The sequence below is a fragment of the Giraffa tippelskirchi genome, chromosome 4 (assembly GCF_054371585.1).
Source record: "Giraffa tippelskirchi isolate mGirTip1 chromosome 4, T2T-mGirTip1v1.2.pri, whole genome shotgun sequence".
Taxonomy (NCBI): domain Eukaryota; kingdom Metazoa; phylum Chordata; class Mammalia; order Artiodactyla; family Giraffidae; genus Giraffa; species Giraffa tippelskirchi.
The window spans coordinates 80,325,191-80,352,977 of NC_137278.1; the positions used below are offsets into that span (position 1 = coordinate 80,325,191).

The 27,787-nt window shown below is 34.9% G+C and overlaps 1 protein-coding gene and 1 pseudogene across 34 annotated transcripts in view; both read left to right on the top strand.

The window, feature by feature from the left end:
- Positions 1-27,787, top strand: part of MAP4K3 (mitogen-activated protein kinase kinase kinase kinase 3) — a 179,354-nt gene that overhangs the window by 134,316 nt on the left and 17,251 nt on the right. For 29 of the 34 annotated variants that reach the window (XR_014051553.1, XR_014051552.1, XR_014051550.1 and 26 more), the window contains 12 exons: positions 6,694-6,732; positions 6,973-7,026; positions 10,017-10,059; positions 11,509-11,668; positions 12,534-12,646; positions 15,578-15,619; positions 18,906-18,990; positions 20,165-20,244; positions 21,358-21,418; positions 21,505-21,622; positions 23,217-23,275; positions 24,282-24,385. Coding sequence is in view for 28 of the 34 variants with exons in the window: in XM_081483181.1 (XP_081339307.1) it covers positions 6,694-6,732; positions 6,973-7,026; positions 10,017-10,059; positions 11,509-11,668; positions 12,534-12,646; positions 15,578-15,619; positions 18,906-18,990; positions 20,165-20,244; positions 21,358-21,418; positions 21,505-21,622; positions 23,217-23,275; positions 24,282-24,385 (958 nt within the window). In the remaining 6 variants the exon portion in view is untranslated. The remainder of the gene's footprint in view (positions 1-6,693; positions 6,733-6,972; positions 7,027-10,016; positions 10,060-11,508; positions 11,669-12,533; positions 12,647-15,577; positions 15,620-18,905; positions 18,991-20,164; positions 20,245-21,357; positions 21,419-21,504; positions 21,623-23,216; positions 23,276-24,281; positions 24,386-27,787) is intronic. The other 5 variants (XR_014051554.1, XM_081483178.1, XM_081483185.1 and 2 more) reach the window with 1 other exon arrangement.
- On the top strand, positions 25,841-25,937 carry LOC145504052 (U6 spliceosomal RNA; annotated as a pseudogene).

Consider the following 27,787-nt stretch of genomic DNA (forward strand, 5'->3'; position numbering starts at 1 on the left):
ATCCAACAGTTAATTCAAGGTCAGCTCTATACCTGACACTGTCTAGCTGGTGCAGCCCAGCAGTGAAAAGACACCTAGCTTACAAAGTGTAACAATTTAAGATATTCATAGGCCTGAATTAGCATGTTACCAGGCCAGGGTCTCTGCTGTTCCTCAGAGTCTCATTTCCTGAGTTCATGGATAAATTATCATTATAAAAGCTAATTTATAGGGAAATATTTAAACTGACAAAATCTCCCAGCTATGGGGCTATTATTTCAATAATCAGAACTACTTAAAATTTCAAAATACATTTTCAGTGAAATTAGAGGGTTGAGACATAAGTTAAGCAGGTGACTAAAAGACAAGCAACTCAGATTCTCAGATTTAGAGATAGTAATGCAAAATCTTGTCTCTTTTTTTTATAAACTCAATGTTTAATTTAAATATTCTTTTTTTAACTCAGAGAAGGCTTTGAATGACAAGCTAGAGAAATGCATTAGTTATGATTTAGCTCAAAGTTTTTTTTTAAACCTTATGTTTCCTAAAATTTAAAATAAGTCTAAAATTTCCCTGCTAGGAAAATGAAGTTTTGTCAAAATAGTAGCAATCTGTTATTTATAGTTTGTCCTGATTTATTGATGGTCAACAAAGGAAAGTCTGTCTCATAATAGGTTAGCAAATAAAAAATTCTGATGTGTTTCTGTGTTATTTTTGTCTTAATTTCAGGTCCCTAGTTTTAAGAATCTTGTTAGCAAATTTTGATGTATTTTTATGAGATTGGATAATTTGGAAAAATATTTCATTTACCTTTTTTAGTTTATTTTAAATATATTTTTATATTATATACTTGAAAAAATACCCCCAAAATAGCCTGTCACTAAGTGCTTTTCCAGATTCCTTGGTTCTCATTTGTCTGATTGTGGTTTGTTTGGTTTTTTTTGATTGTTAAACATTTTCATATTATATAGTTTACTTTGGCTAGGTAAAATGTTAATAATTTGCCCAACCTTCATTTTTTGATTAATTGGATCCCTGCTTAAGGAACTGTATTCTATATAACGAATCACTGGCAAGGTAGGTTGGCCAAAAGTTTGCACTTTGGCTGTGTTTCATGTACAGGTATATACATACATGTGACATGAGCATGGATGTAGCACTTCTCTTACTGTACCGATATGTCTGCTTTATTCTTGTGACGAGGCAGTGTTTTAAAACTCACAGGATTTCTGCTTTCTCCATAGGTGATCAGGCAGACAGATTTCCATTTATGGGTTTCTACCTATTCCAGACCACATAGGAACTATCTAAGAGAGTTTTGGTGTTTTTTTTTTAATAGAATACATATGTATTTTGACTTAGTTGTTTTCTTTTGAATTCTGTTATTATTGGGGTCAACTTTTCTGTCTATTTAAAACCAACAAGATATTATTTTTAAAAGAAAAATTATTTCTGATTTTTTTTAATATAGAGCCAAAGTTTTAAAAGTAAATTCTCTTCTAAAGATTTAACTAACAGTGAAAAGAAATTCCTGGCATAATTAAGTATAGCAGTGCACACATGTGTGCTAAGTCACTTTAGTTGTGTCCGACTCTGTGCGACCCCATGGACTGCAGCCTGCCAGGCTCCTCTATCCATGGGATTTTCCTGGCAAGAATACTGGAGTGGGTTGCCATGCCCCTCCAGGGGATCTTGCCGACCCAGGGATCGAACCCACATCTCTTACACCTCCTGCATTGGCAGGTGGGTTCTTTTACCACTAGCGCCACCTTGGAGTATAGCAGTAATAAATATCAGATCAGAGTCGGAACTGTCTCTTGCTATAACTGTGTAACTTTAAGAAATTTACTTCAGTTTTCTCTAATGAATGGGGATTATAATAGTACCTGCCTCATAGTATGTTAAGGATGAAATGGAAAAACATTTAGCATCTTTTTAGTAAAAACACATTAGTTGCCCTTACTTATGGTATTTACTCAGTAAATGTTGATTGTAAGAGTAAATGAGTATGAGTGAATGAATAAAATTTCCTTTTGGTTTTAAAGAAATAGGGAGGTTTTTTGCTTTGTTTTTTAATATAACCAGGACAATACTTACAGTTTTGAGCCAGTTAGGCAGTTTTGAAAGATTATAAACAAGCAGCTAATTCAGATATCATTGGTGGTTTTTTATTTCTCTATCCATTTCTTCAGTTCATCAGTTAAATATATGATCTGTTTGCAGATTGTACCATTTTAAAATTCTTCATCCAAATTTTGTAGTCATTTTAGATTGACTTCATTTAATTCAATATGTGAGGGCATCTTTTTAGATTTGTTTTTATTCATTACTGTCTCAGAATTCCATAAAAAGAATTTAAGTAGACTACTGAATGGTGACATTATTTATTATGTTATATCCAGTCTTGTGATTAAATCAATATCATATTTTTCTCCAACACATTCAAGATACAATATTTAGTATAAATGAGCATGTATGTAAATTTAGCCATATTTCATTTTCTTCTTTTATAAAGGCTGAAAAGCAAACCATGTTTTCTTCTTTTCATTAAAGCTTCATGAATTCTATAACTTTATTAACAAAATATTTTAACTCATCATAGGAGATTTACAAGTAAATGAATAAAAAATATATGAGCCCCTAGCCATAGAATATCTGATTTTTCATGTTTTCTTATTTTTACAGAACCTTTAATCCCAGGAAGATAATGTTTTAAAAAGTGAAATGCCATATAACTCCAATTAAATATGGTAAACTGAAAATAAAAATACATTTTGCATTCTCCTTTTAATTATTTTCAAATGCTAATATTCTCTACTGGAGAAGAAATGGCTCAGAAAATATTGTCATATGCTTAAGAAAAAGTTTTTTTCATATCTTCTAAGGTGGTGTGAAAGCCTAATGTAGAGTTTAGAAGAAATTATGTTTCATTTGATAAAAATACAGCAGTGCTTCTGAAATTTTTAGTCTCAGGATCCCCTTACATTCTTAAAAATTATTAATGACTTCAATGAGCTCTTGTCTATATGGGTTCAGTTCAGTTCAGTTCAGTCGCTCAGTCATGTCCGACTCTTTGCAACCCCATGAATTGCAGCATGCCGGGCCTCTCTGTCCATCACCAATTCCCAGAGTCTACCCAAACCCATGTCCATCGAGTCAGTGATGCCATCCAACCATCTCATCCTCTGTCGTCCCCTTCTCCTCCTGCCCCCAATCCTAACCAGCATTAGGGTCTTTTCCAATGAGTCAACTCTTCGCATGAGGTGGCCAAAGTATTGGAGTTTCAGCTTCAACATCAGTCCTTCCAGTGAACACCCAAGATTGATCTCCTTTAGGATGTATTGATTGGATCTCCTTGCAGTCCAAGGGACTCTCAAGAGTCTTCTCCAACACCACAGTTCAAAAGCATCAATTCTGTGGCGCTCAGCTTTCTTCACCATCCAACTCTCACATCCATACATGACCACTGGAAAAACGATAGCCTTGACTAGACGGACTTTTGTTGGCAAAGTAATGTCTCTGCTTTTAAATATGCTATCTAGGTTGGTCATAACCTTCCTTCCAAGGAGTAAGCGTCTTTTAATTTCATGGCTGCAGTCACCATCAGCAGTGATTTTGGAGCCCCCCAAAATAAAGTCTGACACTGTTTCCACTGTTTCCCCATCTATTTCCCATGAAGTGATGGGACCACATGCCATGATCTTAGTTTTCTGAACGTTGAGCTTTAAGCCAACTTTTTCACTCTCCTCTTTCACTTTCATCAAGAGGCTTTTTAGTTCTTCTTCACTTTCTGCCGTAAGGGTGGTGTCATCCGCATATCTGAGGTTATTGATATTTCTTTGGGCAATCTTGATTCCAGCTTGTGTTTCTTCCAGCCCAGCGTTTCTCATGATGCACTCTGCATATAAGTTAAATAAGCAGGGTGACAATATACACAGCCTTGATGTACTCCTTTTCCTATTTGAAACCAGTCTGTTGTTCCATGTCCAGTTCTAACTGTTGCTTCCTGACCTGCATACAGGTTTCTCAAGAGACAGGTCAGATGATCTGGTATTCCCGTCTCTTTCAGAATTTTCCACAGTTTATTGTGATCCACACAGTCAAAGGCTTTGGCATAGTCAATAAAGCAGAAATAGATGTTTTTCTGGAACTCTCTTGCTTTATCGATGATCCAGCGGATATTGGCAATTTGATTTCTGGTTCCTCTGCCTTTTCTAAAACCAGCTTGAACATCTGGAGGTTCACTGTTCACGTATTGCTGAAGCCTGGCTTGGAGAATTTTGAGCATTACTTTACTAGCATGTGAGATGAGTGCAATTGTGCGGTAGTTTGAGCATTCTTTGGCATTGCCTTTCTTTGGGACAAATATAAATATTTGTAGTACTGGAAATTTAAACTGATAGCTTCAAAATATTTTTTTATTTCAAATACTAATATACTCATTCCGTGTTATCATTAAAAAAGTTTTTTGTGTGTATTAAAAAATTCCTCATCTTTAAGAACAAAGTGAAATACCAACTCTTAATGGTACCTTCTTTGTAACACCAATTGGTTCTTCTCATGAGACTTAGAAGCATCTTATATATGGCAGTCTAATACAGCAAACATTTTGTTGAGGCCCACAAACAACACTGATTTATGAAGAATAGCTGTTTTTTTCTGAAGCAGAATAATATTAGGCAAAAAGGTGGCATTGTTTTTATGTTTTTTGCAGAAATCCTTAATATCTGGCTTGATAGAACACAGCTGGATTCTCATGTCTGTTACTAATCTATTATGATATACATCTCATGAAAACATGAAAAGAGAAAGTGTTAGTTGTTTAGTCGTGTCCAGTTCTTTGGGACCCCATGGCCTGTAGTCTGCCAGGCTCCTCTGTCCATGGAATTCTCCAGGCAAGAATACTGGAGTGGGTAGCCATGCCCTTCTCCAGGAGATCTTCCTGACCCGGGGGTTGAATCCAGGTCTCCCACATTGCAAGCAGTTTCTTTACCATCTGAGCCACCAGGGTAGCCCTTCACATCTCGGAGTCTCCAGAAAACTCTTGAGTTTCTTTCTCAATGAAAGAATAAAAGTGAAAAAGACAGAAAAAGAGTGAACAAGTTTGTTTGTTTTTTTAAGTGCTTTAGATTATGAAAATAGTTTTTACGTTGCAAACATCTTACAGGAGCCTAAAGGACCTCCAGGGTTCCCAGACCATACTTTGAGAATTGCTAATTTAGAACAGTGTTACTTAGTTGATAATAATAATTTTAAAAACCCCACTAACTGAATACTTACTGGACTCTAAATTACTATTTAAAGCATTGTACCTGTATTAAATCATTGTATTTTCAGATAGACATTTTGATCTAGATACTGTTGTAATTCCCACTTTACAGATATGGAAACTGAAGCTTAGGGAAATCGTAGTAACTGATTGACGGCCACATCACTTACAGTGGCAGAGGCTGCTTTACAACTTGAAATCATTTTGCTATACTGCCTCCAGGTAGAAGCTCTGTCTCTTAGACCTAGCCCTTGAAGAGCTTTGTGAATAGATAATACATTTGACCGAAGTCCGTCAATTTTTTTACCTGCAAAATAGGGTTTGCAATTAGTTTATGGTTTTCCTATGTCATTTACAACTCCAGACTTAAAATTTTGTCATTTTAAAAGACTTAAATTGTTATTTAACTATTCTAATTAAAACATTTAATGGCTAAAATCTATTCTGTTAATTGTTTGTACCAGCTAATCATACCTTTCATTTTCTCTGGTTTCATGCTTTGATAATTCTGAGGGTAGTTTTTTCCTCTTTATATAATAGGAAAGGGAAATGATTAGAAGGTACTACCTTACAGCTTTTGAGAAGAGTAAATTTTCTGCTGAATCACTTCTACCACAGTAATCTATCAGTAACCGTATTTCTCTCTAGCTTTATGAAGGCTCTTGAGTTTTTATGCTTAAAGAATATAATACAGGAGTTATGCTGCATGAACAGGCAGGTTTAAGAAGTAAGGGACCTTCAGGAATGCTGTGAATTCTCTCTTACATTCCTGAATACCAAAGTTTTATAAATTGCTCCTAATGATAAAATCCTCACACCTGGTCTGATACAGGCTTAGTCTCCCAAAAGTGTAAATGTGTTTGCCAATACACCACTGGAGAACAGATCCTTCAGGTAAGTGAGTGTCTTCTGTGAAAGCAAAGTGCTACTACATTCATGTATTCACATCACATGCATGCATGCTTTTGCAGAGATCCAACATGTTGAGTTTCATTTTGTAGGATTGCCTGAGAGCATGATGTTTTTTAAAGTGTGTCACCTTTCTTAAGAAAAAGAAAATATAATTTCAGGTGTCAGGTAAAATGTCCAGGTAAAAATGTAAATCCTGGAAACCCTTGAGTGTGACCCTGCAATTATTGTTTTGTCAGTTCTATTGTGACATTTCATGGTGGGTTGTCCTTTGTTTGAATTGATATTTTTTCAGTAAATGCTAGGATTTATTTTGTTCATTTAAAATACATGTATAAAGACATGAGCAGCAGAAAATAGAGATACCTCATTAAATGATGTTTTATGGTATAGAGATGATCGTTGTAGCAGGTTTTTAATGAGTAATAAAAGTGTTTATTTGAAAAATTTATATATAAGGTTAATGTGATAAAAAATTGTACTTGGTATTTCTTTGCTTTATGCACATTATTTTTAATTTTTACTTTTCTCCTAAGGAGTCTTCTGAAGTCTGTTGAAGAAGAATTACATCAGCGGTAACTTTAATTTTTAATTAAGTTTAAAATATTTTATGTTACAGATGAGTCAAGTCTGCCCCCTTCTCTATCATATAGCCTAAGAGTGTTTTGTTGTTGTTTTAATATTCTGAATCCTATAAAGATATAGAAATAAAATTGTGTCCAGTGTTAGCTCTTCTTGCATTTTCTAAAATTTCTTCTTAAGCTTTTTGGTAAAGTCCATTTAGTAACAGTGGAATTATCCTTTTTTATCCTTAGAGGGCACGTGGCACATTTAGAAGATGATGAAGGAGATGATGATGAATCTAAAAAGTAAGTTCTGTTTCCATTTTTAGTAAAAGAAAGAGTGTCATTTGACCTGATTTAGTAAATCTGACGGCTTAATATTGAAGTAATTTTATTATCTTTTATAATATAGTATCATGGGTTGTACCAGAGTTTCTTTCCTTTTCTCTGTTCTAGTTGTATTAGTTCGAGCATCCTTAACAAAATACCATAGACTGGTATTTATTTCTCATGGTTTTGGAGGCTGGGCTGCTGGTCAGTTTACTTCCTGGTGAGAGCTCTCCTCCAGGCTTGCAGATGGCTGCCTTCTCAGTATATCCTTAGACTTCCCTCAGTGTGTGCGTGCAGACAGAGAAATCTCTCTTCCTCTTTTTATAAGGCCACCAATCCTGTTGGATTAGGACCTCATTCTTATGACCTCAGTTAAATGAGCTTAATTACCTCCCAAAAGCACTGTCTCCAAATATAATCAGTCATTTTGGAGTTAGGACTTTAACATATAAATTTTGAGGAGACACAGTTCAGTCCAAAAAGTCTTATTAACTCATTCCAGCATCAACTCTAAAGTCCAAAGACTCATCTAAATATCATCTAAGTCAATCTGATTTAGATCTCATGATCCCTAGGTCACCTTCAGGATTTATTTTTTCCTTTTTTTGAAGAAACATACATGTTTGGAAAGCTCTGTCATCCTGTCCACAGCCTCCCTTCATTTTGTCTTGTCCATCTTCCGTTCAAGCTGCCAGCGTTTGTTCTGGTACAATCCCATGAATTCTTCTCTGAGTGATGGTTCAGGCATCACTGGTGTTCTCTCCAGTACATGCTTTCTGATGCCATCCATTTCTGAGCTAATACGGATAGGGTGAGAATTTTTCAGAGTTCAAGTTCTGGCTCCCTTTTGCTTAGTAATACCTTCTTCCGTTCATCTCTCTTCTCTCATTTCACTATAAGCAATCAGAAAGAACCAAGCCACTCCTTCAGCAGTTTGCTTCGAAATCTCCTCAGCTGACTTATCCAGTTTCATCCCTTGCAGATTTTCCTTCCACAGAACACTAGAACAACACAATTCAGCCAAGTTCTCTGCCACTTTTTATGAAGGATTACCTTCCCTCCATTTCCCAGTAACTGTATTTCCATCTTGAAACCTCACCAGAATACCCTTTAATGTTCACATTTCTACCAACATTCTGTTAATGACTGTTTGTGTATTCTCTGAGAAGATGGAAGCTTTCTCACCAGCTCTCCTATTTTCTCACTGACCTCTCACTCTTAGCGTCCATATTTAACTCTTACAGTCTTTGCTTATTACTCAGTCCCAAAACTGTTTCCACATTTTTAGGTATTTGTTACAGTAGCACCCCACTTCTTGGTACCAAAATATGTTTTAGCTCAGGCTGCCATAACGAAATATCATAGACTGAGTGGCTTGAGCAACAGAGATTGGTCACAGTTCTGGAGGCCGGGATGGTCAAGATAAGATGCGTGCGGATTCAGTTCCCAGTGAAGGCCCTCTTCTTGGCTTATAGACAGTGACCTTCTTGCTTTGTCCTCACACAGCCTTTTCTCAGTCTGTGCACACACACACACAGAGAAGGAGATCTTTTCCCCATCTTACAAAGCCACCAATCCTATTGGATCAGCTCCCTACCCATATGACCTCATTTAACCTCAGTTACCTCCTAGAAGCCCTGTGTCCAAACACAAGCACATTGGGGGTTAGTGTTTCAACCTACGAATTTTCAGTGGATGCAGTTCAGATGGCAGGAGTTGATTAAAAAAAAATAATAACTTTGAAAAATGTTTACAGAGACAGTAGACATATCCTGTGGTTTAATGTTATAAATTAGTAATTGGTAGCTGCTAGAATTATTACTGTAACTACAAAGAATCTTACTATATGGTTGATTAAATTTCATCTGATATGTTTCAAGTAAGCAAATCCTTTGGGTACAATTTTTTTTCTTTTTTTACAATTGTATTTTTAAGGGGAGAATATTTTCCCTTCTATATTTATTGATGTTAGTTCTTTGAGAGAGGAGAGGGAGTTTGTTTTTATTTTTTTAAATAAGGATGCAGTTTCCTGGTAGAGTGACAAAAACACCTGAGAAGCCATTGGAACATTGATTTTCTTTCCTGCCTCACCACTGTGTGACCTTGAGCTGGGTCACTTAACCTCTCTGGGCTTCAATCTCCTCAGCTGAGAATTTATGCTCAATAATCTTTTAATTTTAGTTCAATCCTTAGTTGTAATGAATCTCAGTTTCAATCAAGTAAATTCTGCCATTAGTTTCATGGAGCATGTAAATGAAAAAAGCATGAAGCTTTTGATGAGCTTCATCAGAGATATTTCCTATCTGCTGCTGCTGCTGCTGCTAAGTCGCTTCAGTCGTGTCCGACTCTGTGTGACCCTGTAGACGGCAGCCCACCAGGCTCCCCTGTCCCTGGGATTCTCCAGGCAAGAATACTGGAGTGGGTTGCCATTTCCTTCTCCAGTGCATGAAAGGGAAAAGTGAAAGTGAAGTCGCTCAGTCGTGTCCAACTCTTCGCAACCCCATGGACTGCAGCCTACCAGGCTCCTCCGTCCTTGGGATTTTCCAGGCACGAGTACTGGAGTGGGGTGCCATTGCCTTCTCCATTTCCTATCTAATAGTAGTAAAAATGAAGCTTATATTGTGATATATTTTTTATCATTTTGCTATCTTCCCTTAAACCAGTTGTTGCTTGAGTTTTTATATTCATTACCTTTCAATTGATGTAAATTGGAATTGTAGCTATCTTTTCCAGTTTTAATTACTAAATATTATTTGGAAACAAGAAAGCATATAAACTCAGTTACTTCTCAGTAATACTTCATTCAGCATAACGTGCTTGTTTCACAGAATTTTGGAAAACACTCATTTTAGAAAAAGAAACCTGTATATACAAATCATCTATATTTTTGAAAAATGAATCATATTTTAGTAATGATTTACTTATAAAATGAAGATTTCTGATTCTAAGTGTTTATGTTTTTATAGTTCAACCATGAAAGCCAAAGTTCCACCTCCTTTGCCACCAAAGGTAAGAAGATTTGTTTTTCAGTGTGAATTGTAAAAATCTTGAAGTTACTAATCATGATATAAGTAGATGATTGTAATTGTTTTTGTCTTTTTTTTTTCCAATTTTCCAGTTTATTATCGATGTAAATTCTAAATAATAAGTTCTAGAAATTCATAAATAAAAATGATTATTTCACTTGGCTTAGAAAACTCATGTATTTAATAAGATTTTCTCTCCTCTAAATCTGTAATCTACAAGTAACTGATTTCCTGAGAATGGGTAAAAAAGATAGTGACTTACCATTACAGATATTTAATTTTCAGAAGATACTTTTAAATAAAAAATACAAAATAGGACAGTACTTTAAAAATAAAATTTAGCAACAAAATACTTTTGTCAAACAAAACAGAGCATCATTAGAGAATTCCCTGGTGATCCTATGGTTAGGACTTGGCACATTCCTTGCAAAGGCCCAGGTTCAATTCCTGGTGAGGGAACTAAGATCCCACAAGCTGTGTGGCATGACCGAAAAAAGGAATCAAATAATAAAATAATCCCAACTGATGGGATATTTTATAAGTAAAATAAGTTGATAGATATGGTAATTTAAATTTATAAGTTCATATGCATAGCAAATTTTAATTATAAAATGAACTGTTTATAAAATGAGTTGTTACTAGGTTTGAAATCAGGAGTTATAAATGAGAATTGGGGAGTCCAACCAGTCTAGATATCCAATGTACTACTATATTTTGTTTTCATTTTATACTTTAAAAAAAATCATGATCCACATACATAAGTAATATTGTTCTTTTTTGTTTAGTTTTACATTAGAAATATAGAGATCTGAATTTCAAAGAGATAAATACTGCTCAGTCTCCCTAATAAGGGACACATTATAAAAATTTATAAATTCTGTAAACCTTTGGCTGACTGGAGGTCTTTCCATTGTCTACACAGAAAGTCTCTCAGGTATCCTATGTTGCTGAGTTTGTGTTCTCTGATTTAATGAATTTTAATCAGCATCTTCTCCTGTTGCGCGTGTGGAAGATTAAGCATTAACATTAAAGACTGAGTCATCTGGAAGAGACAGTTTAGAGATTAGCCTTGAAAGGAATTGAACTTTGATTAGCCTGAATGTTTAAAATAAAAAGAGACTCATTTAAATTGGAGATCATAAAGACCAGAATATTTTTATTTGGCAAATTTAAGTGGGTAGGCTTGTGAGGAATAAATAGAAAGAGTAGAACAAGGCCTTTTATCTTGAGAAAACATTTTTGTGTACATTTTTAAGATATATATTAAGATTATCTGAATCAGATAGTTGAATATCCTTGAAACTCAACTATTAAACACAGTTTGAAAGCCTCTAATATATAATAATATTTACTTCAGGGAAGATGCTTAATAATTTAATCACATGAGTGATTTCATGTTTAGTCATTGGTCTCCTTTTCTGTATTGTTTCAGCCTAAGTCCATATTCATACCACAGGAAATTCATTCTACTGAGGATGATAATCAAGGAACAATTAAGAGGTGTCCCACGTCAGAGAGCCCAGCAAAGCCATCCCAAGTACCACCTAGGCCACCACCTCCCAGGTTACCGCCTCAGAAGCCTCTGGCTTTAGGTAATGAGGAAGAGGGGGTGAAATAAGAGTGCTGCCAGGTTTTCATAATGTGTGGAGAAAAGTAGAAGGACTCCATCTTTTAAGAGATGATTTGAAATTCCTTTGAGGAGAAGAGAAGGAAGCAGTGGCTCTAGAGATGAAGTTTGCTTTTTGCCTCATAGTTTGAAGTGTTTTTATGACACGATTACATATGACCCAGGCTGAGATATTTTGCCCCTTGCTTCTCATTTCATGTCTAGCTTTCTCTCTTTTGGAGAATTGTTTGTGCCCAGTTTGTCATTTATCTATAGAGTGTGGCAACAAAAGAAATTAAACTCTGAACAAACAAGGAAAATGTGTTTTGGTCCTAGGCTACTTCAGTTTGCGAAAAAGAAGAGGATGCCTTGTCTAACTCTTTTGTTTTATTTTGTTTAATCATTTTTAGAAAAATTATTGTCGGTGTTTGCTAGGTATTTGCCTCCAAATTAATCCTCAAAGGTGCTGTTTTAATACTGTGAATTGTCTTACGTTTATGCAAAAGAAGCAATTAAGAAAAAGAGTAGTAATGCTCCTTGGATAACAAACTATAAATTGCCCCTTTCCTGAAAGTAGTTATGTATTCAGTACTTTTTTCTTTTTAGCACAAATATATGTACTTAGATACAACCTGAATTTTAATTTGCCTTTATGAAAAAAATAGAGATAAAACTAGAACATATATATGATTGTTACACTACTAAATATTCTGATTGGGTGATCTCAAATGAAGGCTGAAACTGTCTCAGAGATAATATATTTTTTTTCTACTTGATAATTTTCTGAATGAAGATTTTCATGAAAATTAATCCTTTTTTTTTTTAATATATTTAAACATATCTTATTGAAGGAAATGGAGTGAGCTCCTTCCAGCTAAATGGTGAACGAGATGGGTCGTTATATCAACAACAGAATGAATATAGAGGCACTAACCTTTCAAGGAAAGAAAAGAAAGATGTACCAGTAGGTATTTATGTTCATAAGCTCTACTTGTGTTTGTTTCCTTTTTGACTATTAAATTAGTTTTGCAATTTTAATTAATGAAACAATAGCAATTATATATTTTATAATTAATAAATTTATATTTTAGTATGTTAATAATAGGTTGTTTAAATCTTGAAAAAACTGACTTTGCTGTGGTAAACATGAATGAAGGCTTTCTACTCTTCAAATTATTTAGGCCAATTGGTTATATTGCATATTATAAAATGTGACCTTCTACATACTGGTAAACACTTAATATTTTTGTGACCGTTGAGAAATATTATTTTCATTGATGAGAATGATTCTTATACGTTCCTTTTATAGTCTCAAAAACGTATGGAAGGAAAGCCATACCTTCTACCTTAGGACAAATTTCTGTCACATAATTTGTGATGTTACTACTTTTACCAAAGAAAATAGCTAACAAGGAAGAAAAATTAAGGTTATTTCTAGTAGATACAATATCCCACTTCAGGAAAGATGAAATTAGCCTTAGCAACTGTTCCTATTAGCAAAAATTAGATAAAACACTATGACATAACTGCTGGAACATCAATAGAATTTATCAAGGAGATTAAAATTTGTGAAGAATTTACACTTAATCATCAGAAGACGTTCTATGATGTCCATCATCATAGAACTTAACAACAAAAAAATCCTTAAAATTCCCAATTCAGCAGATGTCAACAAGATCATAAGTCATATTTGGGGGGAATTTGTTGTGTATACTAATTTTTGTTATTCTTCTAGAAATTCGTAAACCATTTAATACATTTATGTGTGTATAGCTATAATAATTTTGTACACAAACGCATTGCTAGAGGTTTTTGTACTGTATCTGTTATTTTATAAGATTTCACTATAGAATGTGACATACCATTTTTATGATTCAGTTAAAGCATTTGACTGGGGTTATGCATTGTAATTTGTGAAACTTAGGACATTTTTAACAAAAGTGAAATGTCTTTTAGAAATCATAGGGCTTATGTAGTCTCTCCAACTGAGTAGTGCCTTTTTCATTTCATCAGCTTAAATTTTAGCAGTCCTAGTGTAGTAGTTTAAAAATTCAGCTTAATGACTATAACAGTATAATAACCTTTGAGAAATGAGTACTTTTTTTTAATTTATGTATTTTAAATTCACTTTTTCTATAACTTATTAGGATAAGGAACTAGTAGTTAAACTAACAGTCTCAATAATTCTGAAATAAATATGTCATGACTGTATCATATGATAAACAGTATCCATGGTATATTGAAATGTAATTACAGTTTGTGCAGCTTCTTGAAATTATTTACAGCTGCTTCTTGAAATTATTTACAGCCAATTCTGTCAGTACTTAAATTAGATCCAACAGTTATAACATTTAGAGCTCCCTAATTAAAAATGTTTTGCTAAAATAGATGATATATGATAATTTAGGGACATCTATATTAAATTATGTATATAAATTATTTGCAGAATGAAAAAAATTATCAGAAATTGATGGCAGTATGTACATCCTCATAAACATATCTCCAAAGTAAAATTTCAGTCTTAATTTTAGAAATATCTAAAAGTTATTCATATAAATAGTACTGTACAGAATATTTCATTTGTATCATGTATATGAAATCAGTTAACAGTAGCTTTAAAATTTTTATCTCATTTAAATAATTCTGATTTATATTAAACTGAGAAAAATTTATAATGTCATTCCTTAAAATGCTGTTATTAAGATTAAAAGAAACTAGACTATCATAAAGCTTATGTTTAAATTATAATCTCTCCCAAGGAGATTCTTTCTCCAGGGATAAATCATAAAATTGAAAATAATCTATTCTCCAGGGGTAAATCATATATCCCAGGAATGTAGCCCCTTGGAAAAATATCTGGAACTCTTGAGAATGTTGTCATAGATGAGTGATGTGATTGTTTTTGCTCTCCTTAAATTATCAGTATACTCTGACCAATGATTCATGCGTTTTGAGTCCATCAGAGTTTAAAACTTCAGTGGACAAAGCACTTGGTAAACAAGGTTAAAAATCTACAGACTAGGAGAAAACATTTGTAATATATAGCAGATAAAGTGTTTAAGTCTAATTTATATAAAGAGCTCCAAAAAATAAATAACTCAGGTTTTTTTTTGTTTTTTTTTTTTTAAAGCGAGGCAGGGAAGGGAGAATTCACAGAAGAGGAAATACAGTTAGCCAGTAAACATTTCTTTAAAAAGGTTCTCAACCTTCCTAGCTGTCAGAGGCATGCAAGTTAATGAGAAACAAAGGGGAAAACTTTTTTTTACTCCTGAAAAACTGTTGTCAGTTTGATAACATTGTCTGTGAGACTGTGAAGAACCAAGACTCGTACATTGCTGATGGGAGTGATACAAAATGGGCACTTGGAAAGGCAGTTTAGCAGTCAGCATCCACGAAAATGCAAAAGTTACAGGCCCCGTGTTCCAGTATTTTCAGTTCTCACAGCATATTCTTTAAAAAAATCATTCATACATTGTGTAGTAAAGTATATGAAAGGATGATGATTTCCAAATTGTTGTTGTAGTAAAAAATGGAAAATAATCTAAATATCCAATAACAAGAAGTAGCTAAAGTTTGTTATATTCATACTGTGCTGCAGTTAAAGCCAATGGCAAACAGGTCTGGAAGGATACACAAATACATGAGTATTTTGTAATGTAATATAATTGCCTAGAGAGAGATTTGGAAGGGTACACAATAAACCATTGTGGGGGGGGTGGCAGCTTCTAGGAATAAGTGGACTGTGAAAGGATTATAGGGGTCTTCAGTATTATCTATAATGTTTTGTTTGACAAAGAAATGTACTCGTGTATTTTTTGGGGACACATAGTTTGAAATAACAGTGTTGATATACCAAACAAGAAGAAATATAATCATGCATGTGTTCTTTTTCTAGAAGCCTATTAGTAATGGCCTACCCCCAACACCTAAAGTGCATGTAAGTATAAATATCAAATAGGCTAAGTTTTCAAACTGAATACAATGACATATAATTTCTTGATTATGTGCCTTTGGTTAGATTTCTTTGCCTGTTTGAACGAACCCCCATTATATTGAAAAAAATCTTTAAAATTGCTAATTTAAATACAAATTGATTATATTTGAAAAGTATAGCTTTTCAAAAGAATTATGATACAGTATACATTTTATAGCTTCTTTATTTGAAAATTACTAATGTTTTTACACATATTTTTGAAGGAATGTGAAAAAAACACAGTTATCAAAAACAGAATTTTAGAACTAGAAGGAGCATTAAAGGAGCATCTGGCCCTAACTTTATTTTGTCCATGGGTAAAACTGAGACCCTTTGGATCCAGTTTGAGTCCAGAATCCTGTTTGCTGAAAAACATGGAGAACTCAGGGCTCCTGACTCCTTTTCTCTCTTCAGTCCCCAAGTCTGGGGAAGGAGCATTGAGCTCCTTTGGGAGCTGACCCAGTGGGAGCATGGGGTCACAGAGTTGGACACGACTAAGTGACTATCACTCACTCACTCAAAACTGAGACCCAAAGATCTTAGTCACCAAGATCACAAACCGCCACCCAGCTCTAACCAGAACTAAAACTAGACCTTAGATGTCCTATATTACAGTCCTTGTAATTTTTTGTATCTATATATATACCATGCTGTCTTTTTTAGGATTAAAATTATATTGTGCTCAGTCGTGTCGGACTCTTTGCAACCCCATGGACTGTAGCCCGCCAGGCTCCTCTGTCCATGGAATTCTCCATGGGAATTCTTCCTTCTCCAGGGTATTTTTCCAACCCAGGGATCAGACGCATGGCTCCTACGTTGGCAGGTGGATTCTTTATCACTGAGCCACCAGGGAAGCCCTTAAAATTATATTAACTCACTTTAATTTTAGTTAAATATGGTTAGAACTACATTTTGCTGATCTCAGTCTATAGCCTGAAACTTCATATAACACTAGTTTAAACAGTGTCCATAGTTTTCCTAGTTTGTAACCTCTCAAGTCTACTTTTTAGCCCTTTTACTTTTTAACTCTACTATTAGTATAAAAATCTGAGTAATTATACCTCATCTTACAAAATACCTCTGGTCGGCACTTGACCTTGCCGATTTCCATGTCTTTTTCTCGTGGCAGTGTGCATCACTGCATGAACGTCTTGAGAACAGGGTTCTTGCCCCCGGTCTCCCCTGCCTCCTTGGTCTCAGTGCAGGCACCCGTGCCCACCTCCAGGCCACCAAACAGATCTCTGCTGGGTGGGGGCACCCGTTCCACCGGGCAGGAGACTGCTCTGTCCAGCCTCCTTCTGCTCCATCCCACCCTCTCCAGCTAAGAAAGCATTCCAGCCCTTTAAAGCCTTTTCCCTCCTGGATAAGCCCAGAGGATGGATACCTAGGGTGGAGCCAGAACGGCCATAGAATTAACATCAGAACAACCCTGTATGTCAGCCTTGCACTGAGGCCCCATCCCAGGGGCCTCTGCTCTTTAGTGAGAAGAAGTGCTGGCATCTAGTTGAGGTCACGTGCGGAATCTCACCCAAGGTGTCTGAAGACCAACGCGCTGTCGCCTGGAAACGCTGCTCTGGCTTGCCAGCCAACAGGGCTTCCCTGGACCCCCTTAGGCAGCGAGGGAACCCCTTCCCCTCCAGCAGGGGAGCCAGGCAGGTGTGAGATTTGGGACATCCGGACAGCATGGTGCAGGCTCACCTGCTCTTGTCCTACCCCCAGCATCTTGGCCAGATGAAGGTACTTACAGATCCCCGTGTTCAGCTACTTGGTCTTTTTATCATCGGCTCTGGAGAAGGAAATGGCAACCCAGTCCAGTATGCTTGCCTGGAAAATCCCATGGACAGAGGAACCTGGTAGGCTACAGTCCATGGGGTCACAAAGAGTCGGACACGACTGAGTGACTTCACTTACAAAAAGAAGTTGTGAGTGTAAAGGGCTCCCAGGTCTAGGAGGTACATATGTAGGATAGCGGTGAGGTTTATTGCTGGTCTACAGGATGAAACTCCTTTATCAGTTATGCAGTTGACAGGGAAGAGCTGATAACTGTGGACCAATTGTACAAGTTGCTTTAGGTTGGGACTGGTTTGATTGTTTAGTATCTCATTCTGTCATTTAAATTTTTAGGAGTTTAGCAGTACCTTAACATAGGAATTTGATGTACCTATCTTAAAGGATAATTATCAGGATTAGTTAAGTGATAGAATTTCTGCCCTACACCATAGAAACATTTCTTATTGGTCTTCTGCCACGCACTGGTATTGCCAGGCTGTTGTTCTTTTTGGAGAACTAAAATCTTAAAAATACTGGTTGCTAGGTTTCTATGAGTAAAAAGGAAATTTTAAGACCAAATATTTTGATTATTTTGTGTTAATATTTTTAACCCACTGTAGTCAACAATAATTACTCACTGTATTATCTTTGTGAAGAAAATATTCCTGCTGTAAAATGATGCACAGTAGAATTCCCTGGTGGTCCAGTGTAGGACAAGGTGCTTTCACCGCCATGGGCCTAGGTTTGATCCCTGGTTGGGAAACTAAGATCTCACAAGCTCTGTGGCACGGCCAGAAGAAAAAAGAAATGAGCCACAGTGCTGTTCTTCTGATCAAATGCTTCTGTATCCTTTTTCCCCTCCAAGTTATTTGTTCTAACCAGCACAGTCATTTCAAAATTAACATCTTACTCTTTGAAGATCAAAAAACATTCAAATGAGTGATATTATATTTCATTATAAGATATTTATTATCTGAAAAGTTTGTAAATGAGCTTGATAAATAAATATTAACATCAAAGAATAAAGCTTTTTGTTGACTTCTTCCAGGGAGAATAATCAGATTGCTCAATTTTTTTTTGTAAATTACATCTCTGTTTTGAGATTAAAGTACATATATGAGCTTCAAATCAGCTGTACCTCTTTCACTTTGTAATATGAAATTCAATGATTAATACTGTTTTTAGGCTCATGAAACCAAGTAAGAAAATTTTCACCTTTGTAGAGAGATTATGGTTTTCCTTATCAGAGAATATTGTATTAGTCTTAATGTGGGATATGTAAGTAATACTTCTATAAGCAAATTATTGTGCAGAATTAATTGCTGTTACTGCTTTGTTTATTTGAGAAGATAGGAAGAATAAAGTGACTGTTAAGTAAAATCATATCTAACAGTCCCTGTGCCTGGAACCTCCTTGATCTCACTGGAAGGCAAATGACTAGGACTTGATAGATTCATTTAGTTGTTTTTTGTTTTTCCAGATGGGTGCCTGTTTTTCAAAGGTTTTTAATGGATGTCCCTTGAAAATTCACTGTGCAACATCATGGATAAATCCAGACACAAGAGGTAGTACTATATGTTTTTATCTGTTTTATCTTTCTGATTGCTTAATATTTTCATGAGGCTAGAACAGCACTCAGTTTTAATCACTTTATGCATATCTTTCTGAAAAATGAATTTGTTATAATTAAAAAAACATTCAAGATAAATATGTTTCTTTGTGTTATTAGCAGTGTTTGAGGTGACACATGATATTAAAATTTTACTGTATAGTCACCATATCAATATATTGAAACCATATACTCTGTGTCATCTATCTGTATAAAGATGTACATAGATACACGTGTACACACATATGCACATGCTTGCTGTCTCTTCCACACACACGCAGATTTACTAAATCTTTTGAATAGCCAAGATGTGGGTACTTGTATTTCACAGGTAAAGAAAACAGCACTCACAGAGGCTCATTGTTTCACAGCCAGTCAGTAGTAGAGCTGCAGTTTGAACCCAGTTCAGTCCTATCTGAGCACAAAGTTTATGCCTTTAATCTCTCAGTACTAACCCTAAATACTGGGCAGTTGAGGAATGCTCTTGACATTCTAAGTTGTTCTTAGGATGCTTCAGCTTAGTCTGGAGAAGTTCTTCACCTACTTTTTGATATTATCATAAAATGTAATCGAACAGGACCATGACCAGACTTGTAACATCTTCTAGAAGATACTGAACATCCTAGCAGGTATCAAGTTTAGTTAATTTTTTAAAGAGGCAGTAGTCAGATCTTGGTTTTTTGATGCTATGCTTATAACAGACCATCTGCAAAAATATTTTGAGTTTTCATCAACTGTTCCTCATTTACATTCTGTGTGTCATTTGCACATGATCCTCTCCAAGAGGGAATTTAGAAAAGGAGTTGCAGATTCTCTATCAGTCCTTAGCTCCCTCAAGTGAATGAGGATCCTAGCATGCTGTTCTTCAGAACCTGTTTTCCTAAAAGTTTTCTTCACTGCTTTGAGGCTGATATTTGCATATAAACCAATTCTTTGAGCTTGAGTTTCTAACTACTTACTTGCATTAAAATAAGAAATACTGCTTTATAGACTATAACAATTCTGTTTTCATATGTTAATGCATATATATATATATATATATATACACTCACACTAAATGTTAGATTATATAAATCTTTTGTAAAAGAATCTTATACATCAAAATCAGTGGATTATTTTTGTCATTTCAGATCAGTACTTGATATTTGGTGCTGAAGAGGGGATTTATACCTTGAATCTCAATGAACTTCATGAAACATCGATGGAACAGGTATGTTATTCTGTTTCTCCCTTTTTTTAAAAAAAATTATTTATTATGCATAGACACTAAATAAGGAATAAGTTTCAGTTCTATGATTTGCTGCTGTCTCTTTTGTTTAGAAAACCTTCCTAGAGTATGTCCTGTTTACTCGGTGCTAGAGACGTACTCAGATTTTCCAGTTTGTTGTGATCCACACGGTGGTTATTCATAGGAATAGTGCTCACTTTCAAGTGGCTCATGATCTAACAGAGGAAATAGACTTGAACCAGTAACTGCAACATATTGTACTTCCAGTTAGATGTCACACTAGGAGTGAGTACAAAGTGTAACCCCCAGAGATGGTTATCACTAGCACCACCTATGGAGAGAGGAGGAGAGACATTTAAGATGGACCATAAATGATGATGAATAGAAGGTTGACAGACAGACAAGAGAAACAGAAACTGCATGGCATGAATAGGGAACTATGAATGGTCAGTTCAGTTGGAGTACAGAATGAGTATAGAATAATAACAATAAATGAAGGTGGGTGAGTAAGCAGATGCCACACCCCAGAGCTTTGTGTACCATGCTGATAATCAGTAATGAATTCTGTATATATGTCCTTTATGATTTATAGGTTTTCAGCATTTTCTCTCAGCCTTTTTTCCTCCATACCTAATGTTTCCATACTCTTACGTTTTATGACACCGTGATCTTTTTTCCTCTCTTCTGCTCCAGAAGCCAGGCATGTCCATACGCCAAGATAAGACCATTTTTTGGAAGTACACAGGAAAGTTTTAATTATTTAAAACTCAAGAACCAAAATAAAGGAATAGACATTGTTTGAAAATGTCCTTTTCCTTGTATAGTTTGGGGTTACATAGTCCTTCCCATAAGGAGAATAGAGGTAATCATATCATGTAGGAACTTAGATAATGAAATTACACTAATTTATTTTTCTTCTGTATAAATATGTATACGTAGCATCTTGTTTTAAATGCCTTATAAAATGAGTTTCTATTAAAAATAAATTTCTTTTTAAAAACGGGCCTAATGATGTGACAGCTACATGGTTAATATGTGAATATTTACACTGCTGTTAACTATTATCCTCTGTAAACTTTGTGCTTTTTTTATCAGCTATTTCCCCGAAGGTGTACATGGTTGTATGTAATGAACAATTGCTTACTGTCAATATCTGGTAAGTCTTTTAGTTTTTAAAAACCTTACAGTTGTTGTTCCAATTTATCTTATCAGCTTTTGTGACACATTTATTTTTCTCTACAGGTAAAGCTTCTCAGCTTTATTCTCATAATTTACCAGGGCTTTTTGATTATGCAAGACAAATGCAAAAGTTACCTGTTTCTATTCCAGCACACAAACTTCCTGACAGAATACTGCCACGGTAACTGTACATTTAATTACATTTTCATCCTTAGAGATAATATGTGAATTCATTCTGAAAAAAAAATAGATATACTACAGAAATTGAAAAAAGCACTCAGCTTGGGTTTGTAGAAATCATGTGTAATGAAAAAACTGTAAAAAGTAACATATTTTCACAAGTGTCTATCATATTCTAAAATTTTCCACTTTATACTTTTCCACTTATATCAAACATTTTCTTTGTGAACTGTTAGTTTTTCTACAACGTTGAAACTAATTTTTTTTCCCCCTAGTTTGCTGGTTATTTTATATCACATATAGTGCTTTTGACTTATTTGTGTCAATTTGAATAAATTGAATATTTTTCAAAGTAGTTTCTAAACTTAGAATATTTAAGTGACTTATTAATTGAAGATTTTTATAAGAAGATACTACTTAGAAATTTAGGTGTTTTGCTTTTCTACTTACAGGGATTTTTAATTATGTTTGCTCTTCTGTTTAGTCGTTATTATTATTTTGGTTATTATTACATTGGACTTCATTTGTTGAGTAAAAGTCTTCTGAGTCTGGTATAAATTTTATTGTACAGTACTTTTGTAATGTAACCATTCTTCCTTTACAGTGTTAGTTGTAAAGCAACTAATATAGAACCTTAACTTTTAAGTACCTTAAAAACTTGTCATTAATTGCTAAGTTTACAGTATAGCTAAGATTTGCCACTTTGTGCACAACAACTTTTTAAAAATTAACTTTTCGATGAAAATCGTTTAAAATATACTGCAAGCTTTTCCGTCTTCTTAAAATAGATTATACTGAGTTTAACTGGATCTTTTCATGATGAATTAGTTATGATTATGAACTTGATTTATTATGTTTGTACTATAGTATCTATAGTTGGACTTAAGGGTATCAGGAAGTTTTTCTTCCTATATAGTTTATGTGCCCCATTTTTTCTCCCAGCTGCCACTTTCTGCTGTTGTTTTTCTGCCTACTTGGAGCATGACTCCATTCTACTTTCTAACTTGATAAATCTTAAATTTCTGTGGGCATGGGAACTGACCACCAAACTTTAAAATCGTATAGAGCTCCCGAACAATGTAAGGCACATAAACTTTAATGTATTAACTTTTTGATACTGTTTTTATCAGAACAGAGTCCTATTCTTTTCCCAGTTTGCGGCTCATCTTTTTACTTTTTCAGCTCTGTCTTTTGGTAAACCAAAGTTAATAATTTACTAAATACATTCAACAAATTGAATGCCTCTCATAGTTTGAGGTGCTAGGGATATATCAGTGAAAAAAAAATCAATCTAAGTTTATCATTATTTTCCTGTATAATCTATTTTAGTATTTTTAAAAGTAATCCTGTGGTCATATTCTTCAAAAATTATATATTTTATAGTTTTGGTTTTCATATTTAAATTCTTTATCCATTTGGAATTGATTGGAGGGGAGTTAAGAACGGTATCCAGTTTATTCTTATTTTTAATAGATGACCCATTATGTCCAGACCAGTTTTTAAACAACTCTTTTCTCCACTGTTATATTACAGTAGTATTTTCATATACTAACTTAGCCTACATGTATTATATAGTCATTTCCATTTCCATTTAGGAAATTTGCTGTATCAGCAAAAATCCCTGAAACCAAGTGGTGTCAGAAGTGTTGTGTTGGTAAGTAAACCATCCAAAATCACACAGCTCTCCTGCTTTGCAGAGTGGATAAGAAAGCTGTGAGACTCATTTTTCAATCTAGTGTAAAACCGTAGTACTCCAGGACATCCTGCCAGTAATAGTTTACTTTTCTCCCTTAAGTAAAATAAATGTATTGGCCATTCTATTTTCATGTAACTAAACCTAGTGTAGAAGTTTGCACATATAGTTGTTTCGCAAATAATTTATTGACTAAATAAATGGAGATTGACTTTATTACAGCACTTTACCATACCCTGTTCTCTAAGGAGCCTGTTACTAATCATTCACCATTTTGCTTAGTAATGGCTTTTGAGACTGCATTTATTCACTCAGTATACTTGTTATTTACTCTCATACCTTTAATATATGAAACTTTATGCTTGTGATGTGCAAGTCATAGTCTCCTTATTCACATATCACGAGCCTAAAGTCCTCCCCAACCCTCATGACAATTAGCTGGTTGATTTGTATCTAGGAAAAGCAAAAAATTGTTTTCTTTCCTCCCTTAAAAACTTCTGAGGCAATTCAGTTTTTTTATTTGTAAACCTGCATCTTGATTAATGTCTCCATCTAGTGAGGACCAAAGCAGTACTGCCTCTGAACAGTACTACCAAGAGCACCCCAAATCACCTGCCCCTAAATGTGCTACAGCTATCCATGTGGGAACATTTCCCCAAATCTGCTTTAAACCTTTCTTTAGGATCTTGCTGTCTCAGCTAATCTCTCTGCTACCGTAAGACCTAAAGTTCTTCCCACCCCCTGGCCCCATAACAACCAGCAGTTTTTGAGCATACAAATAAAAATTCTGGAAGTAATGAGAGTTTTGCATTCCTATCTGAAACAATATTTCTTTTTCACTCTGCAATCTAATTAACAAATTGGACTGGCCTCCACCTTTCATTTGTTTTGTTTTTGGAGCAGGCAACTATTACTATAAGAACTTTATGTTATAAGAAAACTTACATATACTTTTTTGCCTTGACAGTGAGAAATCCTTACACAGGCCATAAATACCTATGTGGGGCACTTCAAACTAGCATCGTTCTATTAGAATGGGTTGAACCAATGCAGAAATTCATGTTAATTAAGGTAAGCATGAATATCAACCTACATCATTTTTAGTGTAAAAGCTTGTCAGTTTTCCTGTTCTTTCAAGAAAACTTTTTTTTTCCAATTGATTCTCAAGACAATGTAATGATTTTGGATTACATGGCAGAATGGTGAAAATCTGCCTAATTATTAAAAAAAAAACTCCATTGGCCTGATAGAAGTTTTAAAAGAGACTAGATAGATAGGTCAGGGATGTGACAGTGGAAGCCTGAAATACTGACTCACATACACAGTCTGATATCAAGAACAGGAGGTACTAAGAGAGCAGTGAAATTTTGTCTGAATATGTTCTCTGGTTGACCTGTTCATTGTAGCAGAGGGACAGTCTACAGATTGGCATTTGGCTTAAAAAGTCAAGGAATAACCATCACGAAGGGGAAAATCTGCCATCCTATTAATTCACTTAGGCCTTCTCATGGATCATTTTTTGTGCCTTTGTGTCTCTAGAATCTTTTAATGAAAAAAAAATTTTTTTGGCCGTGCCACATGGCATGGGGATTTTAGTTCCCTGACCAGGAATCAAACCCGTACCCCTTGCAGGGGAAATGTGGAATCTTAACTACTGGGCTGCCAGGGAGGTCCCTTTAATGACTGTTTTTTTAAAACATGTAATATTACTCAGCTGTAATTTAAATTTAGAGGAAAAGCTAACTGAAAATGTATGAAGTGCTGGCTCAGTCACTCCAAGGAAATACCAGATGAATTTTTTATGCTCTTTTCCTTGCTATTTTGTATAGATTAAGTAGTATTTCATGAGCATTTGCTATCTCCATAGAAATTGGGATCAAAATAATTGGAGTGGATTCTTCCTGAATTATATAATATAGAATTAGGATGTTTAAAGTATTGGCTTCCTGTTATTTAAAATTTTATGAGTGACTAGGGAATCTAGTTTTAATTTTCACATCAATATTTATTAACCTCACAGTTAACTAGGACTAAAGAAATGAAATTAAGAGTTTCAAGAATTTACCACCCATTGAAGTAGTATTTCCACAAATAAATTCACTGAAACAAAAATAAATAGCTTTATAAATTGTGCAAAACAGAACTTCTGAACCCAGCCCATTTCTGTCTACCTGGTTTTGTTCTAAATTCTTCTTTGTTCTTATCTGTTTGACAAAAAGCACAGCATATCCTAGATGGAGTAGTAAAGTGTATATAATTATTTTTCTGCAGCCCTTCTCTTCCCTGTCTTTATCCTTAGTCTGTTACAGTATGTCCTTCCTATTCCTTTCTTTCCTAACCTCTATCAAAATGAAAAATAGTTTCATTACATCAGTTGTTCATGGATACTATTAGTCTGATTAAACCTTAGTATGAATGAATTTTATGTGTTACCCAATATGTTAAACTACTTATCTTAATACATAGTGAAAGATCCTCTCTATTAAAGGAACTTTTTGTATTAAGAACATACAGGTGCTTGCTTCGGTAGCACATATACTATTAATAAAATTGGAACAGTACAGAGATTAGCATGGCCTTGCGCAAGGATGACATGCAAAGTCATGAAGCATTCCATATTTTTGTGATGTAATTATCCTTCAATTAAAAAGAAATATATAAAAGAGAGCGTACAAGAGAGAATATATATTTTGAAGGCATGGGAAGCTTAAAAATTACCCATGCATGTTTTCTTTTTCCTGGGTACCAGGGAGCTTGGCCCTGACTGATGAGGCCTGTTGCCAGGATTCTAGGATGTTAGCCGTACATACAGTTCTACTTGTAGGCCTCCTTTAAGACTTCTTACTCTTCCCACTTTCCTTAAACTCCCTGAGCAACATGCCCTTCTTTACTGTCCTTCATCTAAACCCAATTCTCCTTTCTCTGTCTCTCTGCTTTGAGATTTCTCTTGAGTGTATTTTGTTTCTGTATTTGATATTGTCTCAATTAGTATTTATGATGTTTCTATACTATAATTCTTACCAGATGTATTCAAAAACATTCTTATGTTTCTGTATTCTTACTGTTCATGACATTTTCTAAATTTTTGCTTCACTACACTATTTTATTTTCAATATAAGTAAAAGTCATAAATTGAAGCAGATACTCATGTACTTACTATAAATCAGGCACAGTGCTATTTAATTAGACAGATAAAAATGAGTAAGAGAGAAGGTGTGGAGAAAAGAGAAGGCTCTTGCAGTATTGGTGGGAATATAAATTGATACAGCCATTATGGAAGATGGTATGGAGATTCCTTAAAAAACTAGGAGTAAAACCATCATATGACCCAGCAATCCCACTCCTAGGCATATACCCTGAGGAAACCAGGGTTGAAAAAGACACATGTATCCCATTGTTCATTGTAGCACTATTTACAATAGCTAGAACATGGAAGAAACCTAGATGTCCATCGACAGATGAATGGATAAAGAAGTTGTGGTACATAAACACAGTGGAATATTACTCAGGCATAAAAAGGAATGCATTTGAGTCAGTTCTGATGAGGTGGATGAACCTAGAACCTATTATACAAAATGAAGTGAGTCAGAAAGAGAAAGATAAATATCATATTCTAACACATACAATACGGAATCTAGAAGAATGGTACTGAAGAACTTATTTACAGGGCAGCAGTGGAGAAACGGACATAGAGAATAGACTTATGGACATAGGGAGAGGGGAGGAGAGGGTAAGATGTATGGAAAGAGTAACATGGAAACTTACATTACCATATGTAAAATAGATAGCCAAAGGAATTTGCTGTATGGCTCAGGAAACTCAAACAGGGGCTCTGTATCAACCTAGAGGGGTGAGATGGGGAGGGAGATGGGGGGGAGGTTCAAAAGGGAGGGCATATATGTATACCTATGGCTGATTCATGTTGAGGTTTGACAAAACAACAAAATTCTGTAAAGCAGTTATCCTTCAATAAAAAGATAAATTAAAAAAGAAAAAAATGAGAGATAATTATTTCCCTCAAGGACCATCATCAGTAGCAACTGGTTTTGAAACTTTTATGGGAATGCTCTTCTGCTAGTGACTTATACATATTGTTTAGTTATTATTGGAAGCTAAGTAGAAGTAGTCACAATCTGTTGTTTTTCTAATTTACTGAGGAAAAAATACAGAAGCATTGTTTTCTTCCTGTCCTACTGCTGTTTCCACATTTCAAAGAATTATTTTAAATGTTTTACTTTATTAAAAATACGACAGATTTTATCCAAAGCACATCCCCAAGTAGGGATGCTCCCAGCGAGCATGTGTGGAGGGTGTTTGTTGAAGGCATGTCTAGAGTCTAGAGCTCTGGGATGGAGGCATTTAGGCAGTTTCAAGGAAGGAGAAATGTGGGAACAACAGGCATGGGCAGAGTTTCACCTTCCAGTCATGAGGATCACGCTGCATCTTCTGACACTTTAAGACAATTGGTTGTGG